The following is a 20,539-nucleotide window of genomic DNA, read 5'->3' on the forward strand; positions in this document are numbered from 1 at the left end:
GAACCACTTATATATATAGCAGGACAAATCAATGTTTTCATGTTGTTTACACCAAATTCTGACCCTACAATCCAAATGTTGCATCAGAAATTAAGAATCATCAAACCAGATTTTTCCAATCTTCTATTGTTCAATTTTGGTGAACCTATGTAATCTGTAGCCTCAGTTTCCTGTTTTTCTTTGTTGACAGCTGTGGCACCTGGTGTGGTCTTCTGCTGCTGTAGCTCATCAGCATCCAGTTTTGACAAGCGGACATTCAAAAGTTCTCTCCTGTTTGGTTGTATCGAGTTGTGGTTGCCTTCCTATCAGCCTGCAGCAGCAACAGTAAGCGACAGTTCTCACAGAGACCTGCCACTCACTGGATATTTTGTCTTTTTTTGATTACTCTCTGTAAAGGATATGTGGGATCAGTATTAGTAGACTAACAGTTTCTGAAATACACAGACCAGTACGTCTGGCACAAGCGACCATGCCACATTCAAAGTCACTTAAATCACCTTTCTTTCCCATTCTGATCCTCAGTTTGAACTTCAGCAGGTCGTATTGACAAAGTTTACGTATCTAAAAGCACTGGGTGGGTGTCACATGATTGGCTGATTAGATATTCACTTTGATGAGTTGCAACTTGTTTTTGTATAAATATATATATATATATTTAATAGCCAATATTAAACCATAAAATCTGCATGAGTGGAACATTAATTAGCAAAAAATCCACTATATGACTTTTCTTGTAGAATGTCCCAAACCACATCTGAAACATATGAATTTAGCTATTATTCATAAACATAGCAACATGAACTGAGTTGCAGGTGAATTTTAAAGGTTTCATATTTTTCATTGAAAGCTTTTTTTAATCAATACAACCTGAAGATAAACATTGGTGGGGGAAAAAAGGTTTAAAACCCAAAAGAAATGAATGTTGTGCAAATTTAATGATGAATTCGTCTTCTTTGTTTTTATGGCCTTCAATTATACATAAAGAAAGATTAGTATTACTTTGAGTAATTGTTATTGCTCTTTATGGACATGATGTAGGCTCTGTCTCTCTCTCTTCTTTTTCCCCCCATTAAAAAACAGGAATGTCATAGGTCATACCAGTCAGATATATTTATACTGACAGTCATGCTAAACTGTTTTGAATAATTAATGCAAAAGCAATAAAGAGTTTAACCACATTTTAGAACACTGAATCATTCATAAATAGCTAGGCCTTGGTTATAGTATTTCAATATTCATGAGCAGTATATGGTTGATTTTAAGAAAGGAGAGTGCAACAAGAATTAGTTCAGTAAAGAGAACTTACAGGCAATTATCTAACAGATGATGCTTTAGTAATGATAATTATGACATCTATTCATAAAAGATAAAGTGTTGCTTCCTAAACTCTGCACATGTGATATTATATGTTAAGGAAATATACAGATTTTCTAAATACTCCAACTGTTTTTAAGTGGTTTCTTTATGTCTTTTAAATCAGTCTGGCTTCCTGATGCTCGCTGATGCGCGTGTGAATTGTAGATTCAGTGGTCTCTAGCGCCATCTTATGGTTTCTGTAAGTAATGACTGACTCACTAGGCCCGGAGGTACAATAAAATTGAATAAAATAAATAGAAAAATAAAAAGTTTGATTTTCCCATAGAAGCAAAAGTAAGCAAGCAGTGACAAGAATTTTAAAATGTATCATAATATTAACAATTGTAGTTTTTCTGTTTTTTGCTTAGTGATTGGGCATTGTTTATCATCCCCTGGACAAAATAACATGAACACCCCATATAAAATGATATTTTTGTTATAGACAATACATTGTTATACCTATATTATTCTCATCACTTATGTAATGATTACAGCTAAAATATTATTTATATAACTGTCTATATTCATTTAATAACTGGGGGCACAGATAAAGTGTGTCGTCCCCAAAATTTTGCTTTTGGGTGAAATTTTAAGCACCCATTTTGTTTTTTTTTCTACATTTCATGGTGGTAATATCTTAATTTATGGTAATGAAGACACAAATCTCAGCCACCCGGTGACTTTAATATCTAATCATAATCAGAGAAACTTCAAGAATCCCAGAGGGAAGTTAAGTTGTCATAGCAGCAAATATACAACAAACAACAAGCACTCGTATAAAATGAGTGTAGAAACAGAGTTATGATATCAATATAATATAAATATTATGTCACTGTGTATGAGTTTTGGGATACTGAATTGTATATTTAAGATGTTCTCTGTTTGATTCTTTGTTCATTATTTACAGAAATGTTGAGCCTTTAATTCATAGTTCTAGTTTATGTTAGTTTATTTTGTATCTTTAGTGTTTTCTATCTCATCCTCCTCTGTCTTTTCTCCCCGATGTCATGTTTATTCATGTTCCTGTTTTACTTTGTTAGCCTTTGTAGTCATCTTCTGTGTTTTGTGTGTCATTTTTGCTGTCTCATTGTCCTTGATTCTTATCATCTGTGTCTTGTTACCCTCCTGTGTGCTGTTCCTTGATTACCCTTTCATATATAAATAGTGGTATCTTCCCCTCCGCCTTCCTCTCAGGGTCTGTTCAGCCTCCCAGTGTGTTCCCTCCCTGCTTTGGATTCAGTTTGCCTTTTGCCTGTGGATTTTTGTGTTCTGACTTTGAATCAGCCAAGATAAAGGCTTGCTTTTTTTATTTTTCCTTCTGTCTTTGAGTCTGCATTTTGGTCCTAGTTCTGCAATTTTTATGACATCTGTCCTATTCTGTGTTTGCTTGGCTGCATATGGCGGAGTTTGTGTAACAAGTAAACAGCTATGCTGATACTAGGCCACTTTTGTGTCTTTGACTTTGAGAAGTAAACTCTTTAAGTGTGATTAAAGCACCTGTTCACATCAATGACTAAGTGAACTGTTTCTTTAAAACAAGTGACCTGTGTTGTGTGATCATTTGTATGTACTCTGTACTTCTTATCCAGTTGGAAATTGCATTGTCACTGAAGTCTACACCCACTTCAGTGGAAAGGGGAATGTCTTTGTCATAGTCCAAATAATGCAATTGAGGATAATTTGAGAGTCATAACTCCACTCCAAGTTATCTTATGTGTGTAATAATAAATATACTAACCGCTGTCCCGTATCAATAGACCTTCATGCTTTAGTAGACTTTTTTGACCTGTGACAACAAGAAATCAATGTGTGTAAATAAAAACATATAGCTGCTTCATTCTCGGGCAGCACACTGCCAATAACACAACACAAACCAATAGTGCCCAGTTCCTAGGAATTTAAAGCTCTTTATTAAGATGATGCAGCTGCAAAACAAAGAGGTAATCCTAGCAACCACAGGTAAAGTCTGGCCATCCCACACAGCTGATAACAAAGCTCATTTGGTAGCTTTTTCCATATGTACACATTCATGTAACAACTACACATATATGTAGTGAAATTAGCCTCAGGATGTTTGCAGATGAGCATCATATGACATGTTACGTGATCTGTGCATTTAAGGGAATTTATGTATGCGTTAAAAATTCTTGATTTGCCTTTTGAAAGCAAAGATGATTAGATATGTGAAGCTAAATGTGAAAATGTGTGCTTAAATTATCACTTTTCATTCCAGTTTTGATATGCATGTTTGTAAAATCTGTGTTCAAATTGCTTTGGATTTGTGTGTGGTTTTGAGCACACATTTGTGGGAATTCAGAATTTACAGACAAATCATTGTACACAGCTATCTACCTTTTCAGACTAATTTCACTCCATGCACATCTTTAATTGTTATTTTCCTGAATCCCAGGTTTCGAGTTCAATTCTGCCCTGATGAATATGTTTGCTAGTGTGAAATTTACTGAGAATCTTCTCAGAGATGAGTACAGCCAGCTTGAATGCAGCTTACATCTGATTGCTGCTTTGGGAATATTTCAGTTTAGTGTGCATCATGTCTCTCACACCCTATCATCAAAATAACAGTAAGTGGTAATTCTTATTCAATTTATAACATTACTTGAAATATCCTTAAATAGTCTCCACCTTTACACATAAACACCACCTATATCAACTAAAAACTGCCCATGTGTTTATGACTGTCATATTCAGGTGAGTGTGAGCCTCTTAAAATGTGGTCAAAATAACTGAGATCTATGTTTAGTACAAGTGAAACGGCATGGAGTTATGATTCAATAACATTTACAAAGAAGCACAAGGGTCTCAGGATGGCACATCTTAGCCTAGTGCTTTACTGTGAGTGATGAGACAAGCTTATTAAAACAAGAAGTAGATCATTTTGAGCCTGTATCGTCGCTGTTATTTTGGACTGCATTTCCCAGACGTCCCCTGTCAAACAGACAATAAATCTGCTGGTATGAGTGCTGTTTCCAAGAAACATTCCTGTTTCTGCAGGTGGCGCTTGTGTGTTTATCTGCTCGCCTGTCTGTGACACTCTCATGCAAACTGACTGTTCCAAATAAAGAAAATCTAAAAAGCATCACTTCCTGCTACTGTTACTGTATGGGAAATTGCACACATACGCATGCAAGAGAGAGTGGAAAAAACTTTATTGTGACATTTAGTTTGAGCAAAGTGAAGGTACATCGATGGTTCGATTGCCTCTTTATTTCTTTAAATATAATAACGCAAACACTGAGACTTATTATAATAACTGATATTGAAAAACTGATCATCAAATTAATTCTGCTATAAATAATATATTCAAGTGCTTGTTAAAGTTAAACTCTAATTAGAAGTGCTATTGTAATTTTAAGACCTGGTAAGGAGTACGTTTTTTATGTCCCGTTGAATTTTAAGGGTATACTTTCTTTCTTTTTTTACCAATATTTATTATTTATCTGTGTTTTTATATTATATTATACAGCATCTTTATTTAAGTAAAGCTCTACCAAATTGCATAAGCAGTGTGTGACTAAACTAAGTACACCCCATGATTCAATAGCTCGTAGAAGCATGTTTAGGGTCAATCTCACATCATTGTGGAGAAATTTTGGTCACTCTTTACATTTTTGTTTCAGTTCACTGAGCTTTGTTTAGTCACAGCTCTCTTAAGGCTCCACTTCAGCATTTCAGTCAGGCTGTGGTCTGGACTTTGACTGGCCCATTGCAACACCTTCATTCTTTTTGTGGTCAGTCACTCTCTTCTAGATTTGCTCGTGTGCTTGGGATCATTGACACAGTTTAAGCTAAAATTTAGCTGTCAGGCCTCACATTTGACTCTATACAGAGGAGATCATGGTTGACTCATGGCAAAGTGCCCAGATTCTGTGGCTGCAAAACAAGCCCAAATCACAAGCTCTCCACCACCATGCTGACAGTTGGTATGAGGTGTTTGTGCATTATGGCCAAACATCTCGACTTTGGTCTTGTCTGTCCAAAGGACATTGTTCCAGAGGTCTTGTGATTTGTTCATGAGCAACTCTGCAAACAAGGTACATTTGTTCAGTGTTTTTCTAATCGTGTTGTGAACTTTAACATTTAACATGGTAACTGAGTCCTGCAGAGTCCAAGATGTAGCTCTTGGGTAATTTCTTTGAGATGTGCATGCTCTGACCTTGAGGTGAATTTGCTGGGACATCCACTCCTGGGAAGACTGTCTCTATCACTGTAGAATGATGGACTTTAAATTTCTGGGAAATAGCCAGATAACCGTGCCCAGAATGATGAGCAGCAGCAACTGCTTTTCTAAGATCTGTGCAGATGTTGTATCTCTTTGACATTGTGTTTGCACACACCTGAATGGTGCAGACAAGGAAACTGCTAAAACTTCTGCTTTTATAGAGGTACTCAAAATAATCAAGTGGATTTGATTATCGGCATCAGGCATCGAATTATTTTAAATTTTTTTTTGTTATGCCAACTAACCGTGTTCGGTGCTTTCCAGAAAACAATGTATTGGAGTGCATCACGAAGTATGACATATCTGCGCGGCATGTCAATCTTTCTGTCCTGGCAAAATTAAAGTAAACTGAGGACCTCTCCATCCAATTCATTTATGAGAAACCTGTATCCTGCCAAACGTGTTACATATCCTCTATCTTGAGTGTGGACTGTCACCTTCAGATAGAAGATATAAAGTCCTAAAATGCAGACTGGATTACTTTAAAAAGGAATTTGTCATCTTATCTTATTCACTCTTTGCAAAGACAGCTTCTGTGACAGCACTAGGAATCCCCCTAAGTAGTATATTGTATTGTGTTTCAGCTTATTTTGTGCTAAATAAATAAAGACATGGTGTAATATGTCATGTTTCCCAGTTCATCTGAAGCTGTATTGCCAAATTCTAAAATCTCAGACGAGCTAGTTATTTTTATTATATAAAACCTTAGAATTTGAAAAGAGTGTACTTTCTTTTGATCATCTTTGTGGTTGTCTTGCTCGTACTTATTGTTAAAAATATAAACTTATTACAGTTATGAACTACACAAAGAATGGATATTTATGACCTACTAAAGAGAAGAGTTAAAGTTTTTGATATTAAAAGATTACACGAGAAATTTATCTCAAGCGATATCCAGGTTGGAGGGCAGGACTGATGGATTATGGGTAATTGAGTCCTCGGTGTGTGTGTGTGTGTGTGTGTTGATGTCAGGGGGCGGAGAGTGCGAGAGTACAGCCTCCGTGTGTGTTAGTGTGTAGACGTGAGTGTACGGTGAGGAATTCAGCTGCTGGATGAGTTTTTTCTGCGAGAGAAACTTATTTTTTTGGCGTCCACGTCTCGAAGCGAGGAGGACAAATGCGAAAATGCGAGAAGAAATCCAGGAAGAGGCGAGCGAGTGCTTATTAAAAATTCAGCGCGGGAGAACAGACGTTATTACCCGTTCGGAGGACTTGTGGCAGCACCGAGGATAAACTCCACTTCTAACGGGCTAAAGCGTTGTTGAATGGGGTGAAACGAAGCGGATTTTTTCCCTCCTAAAGATAGCAAGTCCAGGAAGGAAAAAAAATCCAAGCGGTCGAAACCCAGAAGGAAAGGGGAGTAAAAAGGGGGCAAAGAAAACGCCCTGCTTTGCTGCCTGTTGCTGGTAAATTCAAACTTTATCGCCAAGTTTAAAAAATGCATCTTCCACTTAACGAGAGGTGATAGTTCAAGTCGTCATTCCTAGCTTAAAGCCGGGCGGGTTTGCTAACTGACGCCCCCCTCTCACTTGGCAAGTTTTATGTTTTTGGAAGCATTGGAAATATTTTCTCCTCGTTGTGCACACCATTCCTGTTGGAAGCGATTTGGGTGGGCTGGGAGCCCAAAGGCTGCTCCGCCAGGCCTGCGGCCATTAGCCAGGAACAAAGAGGGTTCACATGTAAACTCAAACAGTTTGGAAAAGCCTCTTCATTCGTTTTTAAAACCCAACTTTTAACCACCAACGACGGCGCAGTCATGTCGCTGGGCGCCGAGAGGAGGATGGAAACCCGGCTGAAGAAGCTGGAGGACATGATCAGAGACCCCAGATCTGCCATAAACCTGGAAAGTTTACTGGTGAGTCAAGTGGGATCCACTTCATAGGTTATTAATGATGTTGTCTGATCGCTAAATGGCTAGGCACGCATGCACGCCCTCAGGTGAGCTAATTGCATTTAAACACCTTTTCATGTTAAAACGGTGCAGTTTATGATTTAAGTGTTATCGCCTGGTGGAGACACTGTAGACAAGCCTGATTAATAGTTAAATCTGGGTGCAGACAGAGCAGTTTGGGGCTCTTTGAGGCCTGTCTACAGATTAGGATTAACTACTTGAGATAGCTCCCCTGGGTGTTTTCGTGGAGACTAATATTTTTAGATAACATATGGGCCCACCAAGCCACTGTAGTCCTATCAGTCCCAGATGTAACCACAGAACCATTGCAGTCTTCCTACACTGGTATGCAAATAGGATGTTGGCTATGGAGGACCCAGTCTGCCAAAAATCCAATAAACCATATTGGCAGCAATTAATATCAGAAAATATATATAATAACAGTGTTTAGAATTAAATTAAAAATTAAAGTAGAAGAAAATATGAAAATTTGTCTCATACTCCTGTACCACCTAACATTTATCTATTTTAATGAGAAGAAAACAATTAGTATGAAGTTGTAAAACTGCTTATCTCCTACTGTTTCAACCACTCAGGTAAATGTGTAGATTTTTATCTGAAGTTCCACTTAATTATTATTTAAATTGTATTCATCTTCCATTTGTTTTCCCCCTTTGACCTCCCGAATATAAATAAGTGACAAGATAATAAACGAGCAATAGTATTAAGGAAAACAAATATATAAGTTATTGGAAGTGTTAGGTTATATCATGTCAGTGTCATGAACAATGTGAGAATGGCTTACTTTTTTGTTTCTGGATATTGCCTAAATCGGTTCTCTATATTTGCCCACCAGCTTAATTCATTAATTTAATTAATTAATTTTACAGTTAATTAATATAGTCTTCTGGAAACTGGAGTTTTGTCCCTTAGTAGTAGTAGTAGTAGTAATGATGAAAATCATTGAAGATTAGTTTCATGATATCTTTGTAGCTGAAGGAGAAAAACTAACTTTAAAGAGGTAAAACAGTGAGTATGTGTTTAGTCTATTGTACTCTCAGCAGCTGCTATTAGATTCTGACTGGAGATCATTTTGATTTGAATATTTCTGTTTTGTAGGGTGGGATTTTAGTACGCTCTGGTGCTTACATATAGCATTGCATTTGATTAGAATTGAGAGGCATGTAAAATCTATCATGTTTGTCTTTCTCTGACAGCTATCTTACCCCCCCCCCCATTTGAATATTGGCCTCAAATTTAAGATAGCCTCTGTGTGTGTGTTTATACATACATGAATGTAGCATGGGAAGAGTCATGTCTGGTCATTGTCCAAAAGAGCTTTTTTCTCAGATGTAGCAAACAATGGGAGATGGTCCAAGCCAGATGTGTTCTTACTGCTGGAAATAATCTATGTAGTTTGACCATGACAACCACTCGCTTGCTGTTTTCTCTTTGGGATAATCAGACTTTTCTCAGACTTTGACCACTTGGGAGCTGACAGGGTAACCATCATTTGATGCCAACTGATTTGGGTATTTGTGGTTTAATATCTCCCTCGGGTGATATCTGCAAAAGTCTCCCTGTTCATTTCTAATAATGTGTCATTTGTCTGATCCCCTTTTCCCCCTTGCAAGCTTTTTTCTTTTTCTTCAAGTTGGGTGACTACTTCTTTATTTGCTTTAGCTTTGTTCTTTTAATAAGTGCCAAAGTGGCACCACAAGAGGAAGTGGCTGAGTAAGACCACATAAGTTGTTTTTGGATTTCAATGCCATCACAGCAAGTTTATGGAGATTTTTCCATTTGAAGAAAAGAAAAATGTAAATATCATAAACTTTCAATTTGCCACAGAGCTTATTTTCTGTGATAATCCAAAACCCTTGTGGTATAAATGTCAGTGCCTTTTTGTTGAGCGATCTGGGACGATGTTCCAGTTTGGCCATTGATCTATTGGTTCTCGAAGTTTTCCCAGCACACCCCACTTCAGAAGCCAGAAGAAGTTCACACCGCAGATTCCACATAACTAACAATAAAAAAAGGAAATTTGAACATGCTGTGTAATATCAGCACAGTAGCATCTGCATACTCTTGTTTATCTTCCCTTAAAAAAATCATACCAGTAATCTTTGTTTAATCTAGTTGTCCGTGTGCTGTTACATCAACACGCTGGTTCTTATTCACCTACAGCCTGGCAACCATTTCTATTTTGCTTTCCTCGGGAGAGGGGAGTGAGACGGTGCATTCCCTGAATTTTTTTCCTCAGAGGTAAAGTGGTCAGAAGTTATGAGATTGTGAACGATGTCTCAGGTCCCTGTGTTTACCCTGTGCGGGGATGAGTCAGACCTGTTTGTACAGCCGCTTATGTGACGTACAATTGAAAGATTTTTTTAAAAAAAAAAAATTTTTGGGCCAACAGACGATGGACTTGCCTGATTGCAGACCTTTCATTAACCACCCACATCTGGTGATTTCTTTAGCAGCTCAGTGATTGTCAGGGTATGGACGATGGCCCAGAAGTAATGGATGTTGAGCCAAATAAGGATAGCGTTTGCAATTATTGCCATTGATACAATCAAATAACTCTTGCTTTCTAAGTTGGCGAAGGACTGATGTATTAGAATTGAAACTGTTTAAATGTGTCTGTCTTTAAGTTTTGTGATGACCTAACGTTGCATAAGGCAGTGGAAAAATTCTTCCATTACACCAGTGTATATCACAACTTTGGGCTTAAATGGGAAAAGAGGTCTTCCGACAATTTAGATCAGCTCTGTTCTCCCAAAATAAATTTAGATCTCGGTTATTTTCTGGACCCTAGGAAAGCTGGAATCCCAAGCTATTTTCAGACCTATTAACTGTAACTTTTAGCCAACATTGTGTGATGTTGCCTACTTTAGCTTTAAAGTTAGAGGGTGGTGTTTGAATTTCTGGGGCCCCTAACTGGATGTGACAGAGTGCAAACACACTGTCAGCTCTATCTTAAAAAGCATCACCTCACCCCTTTTAATGGGCCCCTTCTGACTCAGCCCACCCCCCCTTTCCCATACATCCCTTCCCCTGGGGTTCTCCCGCCCCCCTCCATACAACTTGAGGCAATCCTGGTCAAGTCCTGAGGAAGAATTCGGCATAACTTGACCACCGGTGGTGTTTACTTCCTGCACATGAGCTGGGGAGAGAGGTGTTGAGTGTTTGAGACAAAAGTTGAGTGGGAAGCATGCGTAGGAGAGAACAGGCTGCGGTTTTCCATTTTTAGCAGCCTCGGTGCTGTCGCTGGGATCAAGAAGTTTTGCTGCTCGGTGTGTTCAGACACACGCATGCACACAAACAATGAATGCTAAGATATGTCTTGTTTTTGTTTGGGTTTTGGGGGTGGGGGTGGGGGGTTGCAGGTGAAGGAAAAACATGCATACTTAAAGTGCCTAGATAATTGCTCACAGGCTCATATTTGGTAAATAATGAATCACAAATCCCCTGTTATTGTGGCATGGCAACGGTACCAGAGGGAGCCACATTGTGTGGACCCTTTATTTATTCTTCTCACTAACAGCTTAGTGAAGAAAACTCGGTAATTAATTTCAGGTTTGTGCTTTTTTTTCCCTTTCCTTTTCTTTTTTAAGTGATCATGAAGGTAATGCATTTAAGGAGCAGTGGGCAGGCTTCCCTTTAGGATAAGGAAAACTGACGTGGAGGAATGTGCAGCGTCTGTCAGGGAAACTCGGTCACCTTCCTTAGTCAATCTTCAACTCTTGTGATGAGATGGGGCAGAGCTGCTGCTATCTGTAAATCCAGCCACAGAACAGCCAGGGGAAAAAATAATACTTAAATGATGCGTTAATGCCGCCCCACTCTCTGGTTATATAAACTGTAGATCACTATATTGCCTCTATCAGCACTCGATCAAGCGTAACCTCAAGTCTCAGCAACCTTCCCCTTGTGCAAACGGTAGGGATCGTTATTTGGCAGGACACCACTGCTGACTGAAGTGCAGGACTTAACTTGGCAGCTCCAAGTACAGGCAGTGATTGTTAAGGAGCAAGCACAAGATGAGGCCTTTTCCGGAATTAAAGAAAAAGACAAAACTAAAATATGGACAGGTTATTTGCAAATCACTCAAGTTTCTGCTGTCCTAAAGGAAATGACCTCACTGAGTAAATAGTTGGCAGCCATACATGGGGCTCAAAGTTCCATAGACTTCTGTCCTGCCTGCACTTTCCCCATTCGCTTTCTAGCCTTATCTCTTTTCCCTGGCCCTACTTTTCTCTCAGCCCCTCCCCTCAGGCTTGTTAAACACACTGCAGGTATGTTAACTGTGTTTTCATACTTTTGCAGGCCCAGGGCGTGCAGATAACTTAATGCACAGCACTTATGTGTGAATGATATGGGAAATAGAGCTAAAAGCTTGTATGATGCCTTCCAGTTTATCTCTGGGGGGCAATCCCTGTCCATTTCTTTTAAGATCATTTGGAGTGATGCTCTTTTTATTCAGCATTAGTTGGGAAAGCCTTTTAATACATATGCTGTCTCTTTTGCTTAGTACTGGTTATTCACGCCCTTTTTCTCTCTCCCTATTCCTACTCGTATATGCTTCATTTTGTTTTGTTTTTTTTCCATTAATTTTTTTGTCTTCTCATCTCCCATTTTCTTCAGCTTTTTTCTTTCTTCCCCTCCCCTTTAACTTATTGTCACTCCACTTCTCACCTACACTAGACTTTCTTCCTCTGTAGCTATTGGGATAAATGATATCCCCTCTTTGTCAACCTGAGTTTTGGCTTCTTCTCTGGAGTGTAGTTGAGTTGCTCTCAGGCAAACAGCAGCAGCAGACCAGACCCGGCTTCAGTGTGCTAGCTGGATAGAAACACTGCCTTATAAGGCACTGGGGATGGTGGCCCCAGCCAATTTTTTTTTTTCCTTCAAAACAAGCCGGTCTCTCGGCTCCACACCACCTCTGGTGAGTTAGCCGGGCCTCTCCATGGTCTTTTTTTGGTTTTTCGCTCCACTCCAGTGAAGAAGACCCGGCGTCTTCTGGGTGTGCAAACCCTCAGCAGTCTCAAAATGTCAACCTTCACTTCAGTTATGCAGCTCCTGGTCTCCTTTAGTGGTCAGAGCTAGGAAACACGATAAGGGTTTTCCTTGTTTATTAAAGCCATACATGGCCCACCAGAGGCTTTTTTGGAAATAAAAAAACACTTAAGGCCTGTAAGAAAGAAAAAGAGTAGGGGAAATTAAAAAATGTATTTATTTAGGTCAGTATTTTAATTCTGATTATTTATTCATTGGCTTAGCAAACATCATCTAGTTGCTGAACTTAAAAGCATATGCCTTTACAGGGGATTTCCATAAACTTAAAAAATAACTCAGGAGTAGGACAAATGTTGATGTAGGGAACTGGGTCGTCTGGTAGTTGAGTTCTGATTGTTAGGTGTGGTTTTTAACCGCAAAGCTCATCTTGCAAGGACACACTCTGGTCTCTGCTGGCTTGCTGCCACCGTGGGATGTCTGCAGGCGCAAATCGGGGAGTAGAGGGGTCCTCTACTTAATTATAATGTGTATGTCTTGCATTACAACACGGATGTTTGGCTGGTTGTCAATGTTGCATGTTTACCTGCAGAGATCATTAATACCATAGATCGTAGCTTAGCACAAAAGCAAAATAAGGGCAAAAACCAACACCTGCCTTTTTTACACTAATAAAGCTAACTAATTGACATGTTGCATCTCATTAATTTTGGTGATTAAAGTAATATGATGCTGGTTGTTAAAGATTTACGTGTCAGACAGGTGGTTTCCTGTCAGCTACACTCTGAGAACCCCAGGAAGTTACCCAACCTGGCCAAGAATGAACTTTTGTCCAAAATGAACCTCCTTGTTTCCTCATTTGCTGTTTCCTATACATTGGACACTCAATGGGTTGCTCTACATTTGGGAGCAAGTTTAGATTTTGGAAAAATTATTATTGTTTTGTGTTGCACAGCATGTATTTTGAATACAACTTTATACATCTGTGTGTTGATGTTCACTTCTCAGTGTTGCCCTATCACAGGTAAATTGTTTTTTGCTTATATGGTGTCCCATATACAATTTCAAACTGTTATTTTTTTTTCACTTGCAGTTCAGATATGATATGCCCAGTGTGACCATTTTGAAACCACTGTAAACAGCGGTTCATCAAAGCAGGCAGTGGGTTGAGTCAGACTGTGTTTTTAAGCTAAATTGCAACATTAGTGCAAGAAATACAACAGAGAGTTGATAAAAAGTGACACAGTCATTTCCCTTAACATCATAAGTCTATAACTATATATAATATGTTCTTTGCAGTTGATGCCAGATCATATTTGAAGATGGATCTTTGCCCTCAGTACTGTAGCTAATTAATGATCACATTTGTACCCCTGCTCTTGTTTTTCTCGTGTTACAGTTTGTTGGACACATTTTTGAGAAAATCTCTAGTGAAGCGGCTGCTCTCAAGTCGAAAAGATTAGAGCTAATCTTGGACAGCAATCACCTGTTTTTCTGTAACTACTTGCAGGCAGTTCATGCAAACACTTATACTTTGTATTCCATTACTTAAATAAATTCTGATAAATCTCGAATGTTCATTTTGCTTTTCCTTAGCCAGCTGTAAAAAATTAATTACTAACTGAACAAAAATCAAAGTCCACACATTAAAATACCCACACATTAATAAACACCTAATTCTCAGCACCTTGATTTCATGTTATATAATACCTCAGACAAATGGAACAAGATATGAGTCAGGAGCTGTCCAACAGGGATGTGAGAAGAAATTTTAGAATGAGGAAGAATGCAAGCACAAGAATTGACTTTCTCAAAATTTACATGGAGATTTTCCAATTGTGGCATTGGAATGACCCCCCCTCTTTGCATCAAACATGAGGGCAGGAAACAGTACTAGTTTCCTGAGTTGTGTTGTGTTACAGGAACTTTGTGTTATTTTCCTGCGTTTCTGTCTTCCCTGTGTCATCATCCATGTGATTTGGCTCTTCTTCTGTGGACTTTGAGCCTACTCTAAACCAGAATTGGAAGGACTTTGACACTATGGCCACACTCAGTCAGCCTCACACACACACATAACAAAAGACGCTGGTAGTGATTGGGCCAGCATGCCAGTTTTGTCATATTTTTTGAGTCCACATTTCCCTCAGTCACCACAACAGAGAATATAAAGTTAACATGACTCTTCCAGACACAATATTTAGAAGTCTGCCAGGTTGAAATAAACCAGACTTCTCCTTAATATGACATTTGGACTAGAAGCAAAGCTGAAATCTGAGATATTGATGTGTTTACGGTGGTGTAGGGTTCTCATGTATGCACACAGAGATTTCACCTTAATCTCTTTGCTGTTTTTGTCTAGACATAAAGACTGTGGTTGATATTTTAACTTAAAGTAGGATTTGGTTATAATGCAGCACTCAGGTTCTGTGACCTTCCTGCATAGTTTTTTAATCTTACTGCTCTGCAGGAAGACTTAACTTTTGAAGAACTTTCAGTTCCCACACCGATCAAAACTGTAAAGGTCATGAACTCGGTTATGCAAATGGCTTTGTGGTTAACAGTGACGGCAAAAATCCTGTTGTTGACTTTGTTGTCATGCTGTGCAAAATCTTCCCCCGGTGGCGCGAGCATTGAGGAGTTTAATACCTGAGTCTTGGTATATTTTTAGTTTCAACTGAGGGTGTGAGTGAGAAGAGCAGAGAAGAGAACAGGAGGCTCCCACGCATAACGCACAATCCATCTGGCCTCAGCCTTATCATTCCATCACAACCTGCTGGTGAAACACAGCCTCCTACACGCATACACAAACTTTCTGTCATGCACACATGCTTATGCACAGGCTCGGGCACTCATAGATACGCATTAGTGTCCATTTTCACAAGCAAACAACATTTATTCAGTTGATCTTAGCAACACACAGCCTGCATTGTGTGTAGACAGCAGCAACAATAGAGCTATACAGCTCATTACCAAACAGCTACAGATTGTCAGTGAGTTCACTGCCTTTAGTAAACACAAACAAGGACATTCGTATGTTCGCACTCGAGTTTAGACCGGGAGTGTTTGTGTTGAAGCTGGCAGTTATAATTGAAATGGTTTGTGTCTATACTAAAAATATTTATATACAAATGTACTCATAGACATGCCAAAGGATCGAAACAAAATCCTAGCCTAATGATGTCATCTTAGTGCTATGTTTTTGTTTTGTTTGTGTGTGTGTGTGTTGTAATTTAAATTTGCCCCATATTGGGTGGTATGGTTGTGCAGTGGTTAGCACAGGCAACTCGCCTCATTTGAACCCTGCTTCCTTCTGCAGTCCAAACACATGTATGGTTTGGCTGTGGGTGTGTAGTAGATTAAGTACTTGAAATGTATAGAATAACACACTTTATGCACAGCTAGAATGTAACTTGTAGCCTAAAGAGGTTAGAAAAGGCCAGAAAAGCATTTTATAAATGTGAGAACATATGGAAATAGCCACCTTGTTGTCACCGGTTAGCTTCTGAAGAGCATTTTTTTTCACCATTGCCATCCTGCTGTTTCCTGCTCAAACCAGATGTGCTGAATGCGTGGTGGCTTTGACTGTCGAAAGCTGTTAGCCAGAGAACATTTTACTCAGTATGACACAAAACATTTACTACTTATAGATTTTTGTAAGTAATTTTTGCAACTGCAGGCATCACATCCTGCTGGCATTAAAAGGAATGCAGGTTAAGGAAACTTCTAAGTTGGCTTCACTTCTTAAACTAAGAAACTATGTCTGTCTTTTATACAGTCTGTGGCAATAGACTTAAAATAAAGGAATTTCTGAATTCTAAGGAAAGGGTTCGGTTTCCCTCTTGGATTGCTTAATTAGAGGAATTTTTTTCAGAGACTTGAGGCCCAACAGTTTGCTGGAAAATGGTAGCCATTAACCAGGGCAGGCTTGATGTAATCCTTGGGTTAATTGTCAGTAAAAACAACATTTTAGTATGAATTGTGACAGGTTTCCGCCAAAATGAAGTGTGCCTTGCACAAATGCAGTCTTTGTGCTCAATGGATAGAACATGACTTTAAATGTCAAACAGCAGAATGGCTGGTTGACAGAACATTGTTATTATAAGATTTGAGATTAAGTTTTTATGTGCAAGCAGTCTTCCCTTGCCCCTTTTTTCCTGGCACATTCCTCAGTGTACTTAATAATAAAGCGTGGGGAGGGCGCAGGAGCATGAGACAAAAATATGTCAAATTCAGGAGCAAGAAGTAATTGTTATTCCCAGTGGAGACATTAGCTGCGCTATTTGTGAACCCAGGATTCCTGCTGTTGTCTTTCTCGAAGAGTTTATGGGCTCTGCCTGGCAAGGTCCCCTCGCTCTGCCCGGCTGGCCAGCCCACCATTTATCCACACAACTATTTTTAAAACTGCTGGAATTCTATCAAAACATCAACTTTCTGCTCAATCCTTTTAAAGCTCAGAGCAGTGCTGCTTGTTTTCTGTTCCACATGCCTAGTGATGAGACGGTTATGAGGAGAGGAAGAGCGGTGGGGGGGAGTGGACTAAAAGTGGAGCAGAGGGAGGTTGTGACTTTTAATAGTTAGGGCTATTCCTTTTCTGCTTTTAGCTTCTTTCAGGTTAACATCATTGCATTCTTGACTGGTGGATCCACGTGGCTTTTTATAGGGTGATAAAGAATGGAAGCAGGCGAGGGGAGAACAACCGCTCTGTCAGCGGCAGGTTGGGTAAATAAAAAGGGAGAAGAATAGAATGTGCCGAAACGGCGCTCTTATAAAATGCCTGCCTCCTGCGACTTCAACCAGTCTCAGCTCTTTGTATTTTGCAGGAGTTGCTATGCGACGAGCCATAACCCACGGGCTGGATTACAGTATAGCAAAGATAAAGAGCCATCTAATAGATACATAGCAATTCATACTGATAAGCCTGACTGGGAAGATACTCCTATCAGCTCAAGGAGACTGTAAGGATGTTAATAACTCTACAAGGAAGTGTAGCCCACTATATATCAAAGTGTGCTAAAGAAACTGACTGGATAATCTGTAATTATTCACATTCATTATTACAGAAATAAACATTCCCTTTAATTTAAGCGAAGCCAACACTACATTAGTTATCCGAAAGGGCTATATATACAGAGGACCAAAACGTCCAAAATCATGAATGTAAAAAATAAACATGTATGATTTTAAATGCAGTAAATATTAAAAATAACTAAGTGACTGCAAGGCATCAGTCACACAGCCCTAGAGGCCAGTCAATAACCCCATTGGCTACTAGATGTTGCTAGGAGAAATTGCTGGCAAAGAGGGTGCTGCACCAAAAACCTCTTTGTGATTACAATTGTTGCTAACAATTGTAACAACAACAACAAAAAAGACGTAACATAAACCGAATGGAGACTGTTCACCTTCACAGTAAAAGTTATGCTTTATTTCTATAACCGGGGGCTACTGTGGCAATCTCCTAGTGACCAAAGGAGTTGCAAGGATGTTTTTGGTGCATCACCCTCTTTGCGACCTTTTTTCTCAAGCAACCACTTGCCAGTCAGTCAGGATATACACATTGTGTTTTCAGGTGACCATCCTGTGTGTGACCGAACCGTCTTCAGGACCCTTATCGAAGCTTTAGCAAATGATATTGCAGAGACAGTAACCATTTGCCAAAAAGTTGGGGAACAAACAAATTGCCTTTGTTATTGGTGGCTGGTAGGAGGTTGCTGACTGGTTTCTAGGCCTGTGTACTGGACTTAAAACACATTCCTGTTTTAAGGGGGGGGGGGGGGGAGAGACGACTAAATGAAGACCAGAAATGGCAGTTTATGTCACATTTTAAAGGAATGAGGAACGAGGAACGAGTATTGTCAGTATTTTGTGGTTTTAGTGACTGTCATTATTATTAAGGTTATATATTTGCCTGTTTATTGTTTATTGTCTCAAATTCATTGAAGTTAAAACTATTGATGCAGCTTCGTTCCCCCAGAGACTTAACCACTTATTTAATATTCATGAAATGCTTCCACAGACTTCCAGTCGCCTTTGCATTTACATTTATTTTATTTTATTTTATTTTATTTTTTTATAGTAATGGAAGTTAATTGAAAGAGCGATTTGCAGTCATTTCCCTTGTGTAACTACAATGCACTAAATGGCTTATTATGCATGACCTTTGAGGTTACTGCTAATCCTGCAGTGTAAGAATTACTATAAATGTGGTTCAGGAAAGCATTTTGAAGTGGACTGGTGCAATTAGCAAACAAAATAAAATAAACCAAATGCGTGTCTACCAACATAATATCACTCTCGCTGTGGAGCCTCTCATCATCACCATGGTAACATTTATTTGTACCTCCCCCACACTTTATTCATCTTATTTAAAGGAGGGATACAGAAAGGACAAGGATAAGAAAAATATATCACCACGAGGTCCAGCTTGTAAATGGGGAATGTTTGCTACGTGCCTGCAGCCAGTCCAAGCGTTACCAGTGTTTACTTTGCATTTCTCGTGGCAACTGTCAGCAAACAGCTTTTGTCAACTTTTTCATGTCCAAAGTTGGAAATCTGCAAAACTGAATTCCTTCTCCATTCGATCTTTTACGGTGTGCTGGCTTGGGTGTAGAGCTTTCTCTCTCCAGTCTTCTGTTTGAGCCGTTTCACTTTGACAATATGTGACAGGTTACTGGCAGTTAATTTCTGAACTTGTGAATGACACTTACATTCTGCTTACTTTGAAGATGTATTGTGCATGTTAGCTTTCATTGCATGGACAGGAAAGAGGATGCATCTCACGTACATTTTCTGCATGTGTGGCCTTTTCAGGCGTGTGTCCGTCTCTGGTGGAAAATGCTGAGCAGTGCTGCTTGTTTTATCATAGATAGCCGGCAGGACTGATTGTAAGTCACTTCACAGAGCCTGTCGTGGTTTTGTGGGCTGTTCTTTCGCCTTTGAAAATGACTTAAGCTATGCACACAGTACCCTAAATGAATACACTTGATTTGTTAACAGACACTAACATATTCCAACCTGCATGCTCAGGCAACTGCCGTTATCATAAAAGTATCGTATGCAAGAAAATTATGCTTTCTGACAGTTTTGTTGAAGAATTTTAATTTGTGACAAATCTATAATCGAACAAGTGAGGCTCTTGGGGTTTGACGCTGCAGACTAGTATTACTAATGTTTATCCGGTTAACAATGGTGTGAGCTTGTTGCATGTCTCCAGTAGTTTCAGATTCTGGTTAGAGTGGCCTGACAGAGAGAATCTATCGCCAGCTGCAGTCCAGAATACAGAGTCAGTCTGTACAGTGATCGAGAGAGACTGTGCAAAGCATCAACGGTGAAAGGTGAACAAGCTGGTAGGGAATATCTGCTGTCTGCAATGGCAGCCATGACTTTTAAAATAAAATCAATGGGATTGTCTTCCTGTACATCAGCCACATATGGTGTCATATTTTGTTTTGTATTTAAAAATGGTAAAAGAATTCTACAAAGCCGAATTAAAATGGCCTCAGTGAACACTTACATCATGGGAATGAATCAGTGGCCGATGGTGCATTCCAGTTGAAGTTGGAAGTTGGAATTTCCGAGATGAAGTCGGAATTTTCAACTCGGAAAGTTGGAGCCGCTCCACCAACCCCAACTTAATGGGGGCTGTGCGGCTGTGAACACAAGCGGTAGTAAAAGTGCAAAATCCGTGCCACCACTGCAGTGTGTTTGTGACTCTAAATAAATAAGCCATATGCAAAGCATTGACTGGGTTCTATCTGTGAACGTTGTGTAGCTGTGCAATAAACAAGCACTATGCTGTTGTGTTGTTAGTAATGCATCAGTGGCTCCACCTTGCTAAGGGGCAAAATAAATCCTGCTTCTTTTATTTTTGTTTGTTTGTTTGCTACATCATGTTACTATTTAAACACACTCATCTCGATGGTAATGTCACTCCGACATCCGACTTCCAAGACAAATGGAACACATCAAAAGTGCCAAGAAATTATGTTTGGTTACTCTGAAAGTGTTTTTTCAAACAAATCAGGAGTGTAATGCACAAAACTC

General features: G+C 39.2%; 1 protein-coding gene across 3 annotated transcripts in view; it reads left to right on the forward strand.

Moving 5' to 3' along the window:
• Nucleotides 1-6,560: 6,560 nt before the first annotated feature.
• rock2a (rho-associated, coiled-coil containing protein kinase 2a) overlaps nucleotides 6,561-20,539 on the forward strand; it is a 41,339-nt gene continuing 27,360 nt past the window's right edge. For all 3 annotated transcript variants that reach the window (XR_001290443.1, XM_005738744.2, XM_005738745.2), the window contains exon 1: nucleotides 6,561-7,450. Coding sequence is in view for 2 of the 3 variants with exons in the window: in XM_005738744.2 (XP_005738801.1) it covers nucleotides 7,352-7,450 (99 nt within the window). In the remaining variant the exon portion in view is untranslated. The remainder of the gene's footprint in view (nucleotides 7,451-20,539) is intronic.

The sequence above is a fragment of the Pundamilia nyererei genome, unplaced genomic scaffold (assembly GCF_000239375.1).
Source record: "Pundamilia nyererei isolate P.nyererei 1_Seehausen unplaced genomic scaffold, PunNye1.0 scaffold00086, whole genome shotgun sequence".
Taxonomy (NCBI): domain Eukaryota; kingdom Metazoa; phylum Chordata; class Actinopteri; order Cichliformes; family Cichlidae; genus Pundamilia; species Pundamilia nyererei.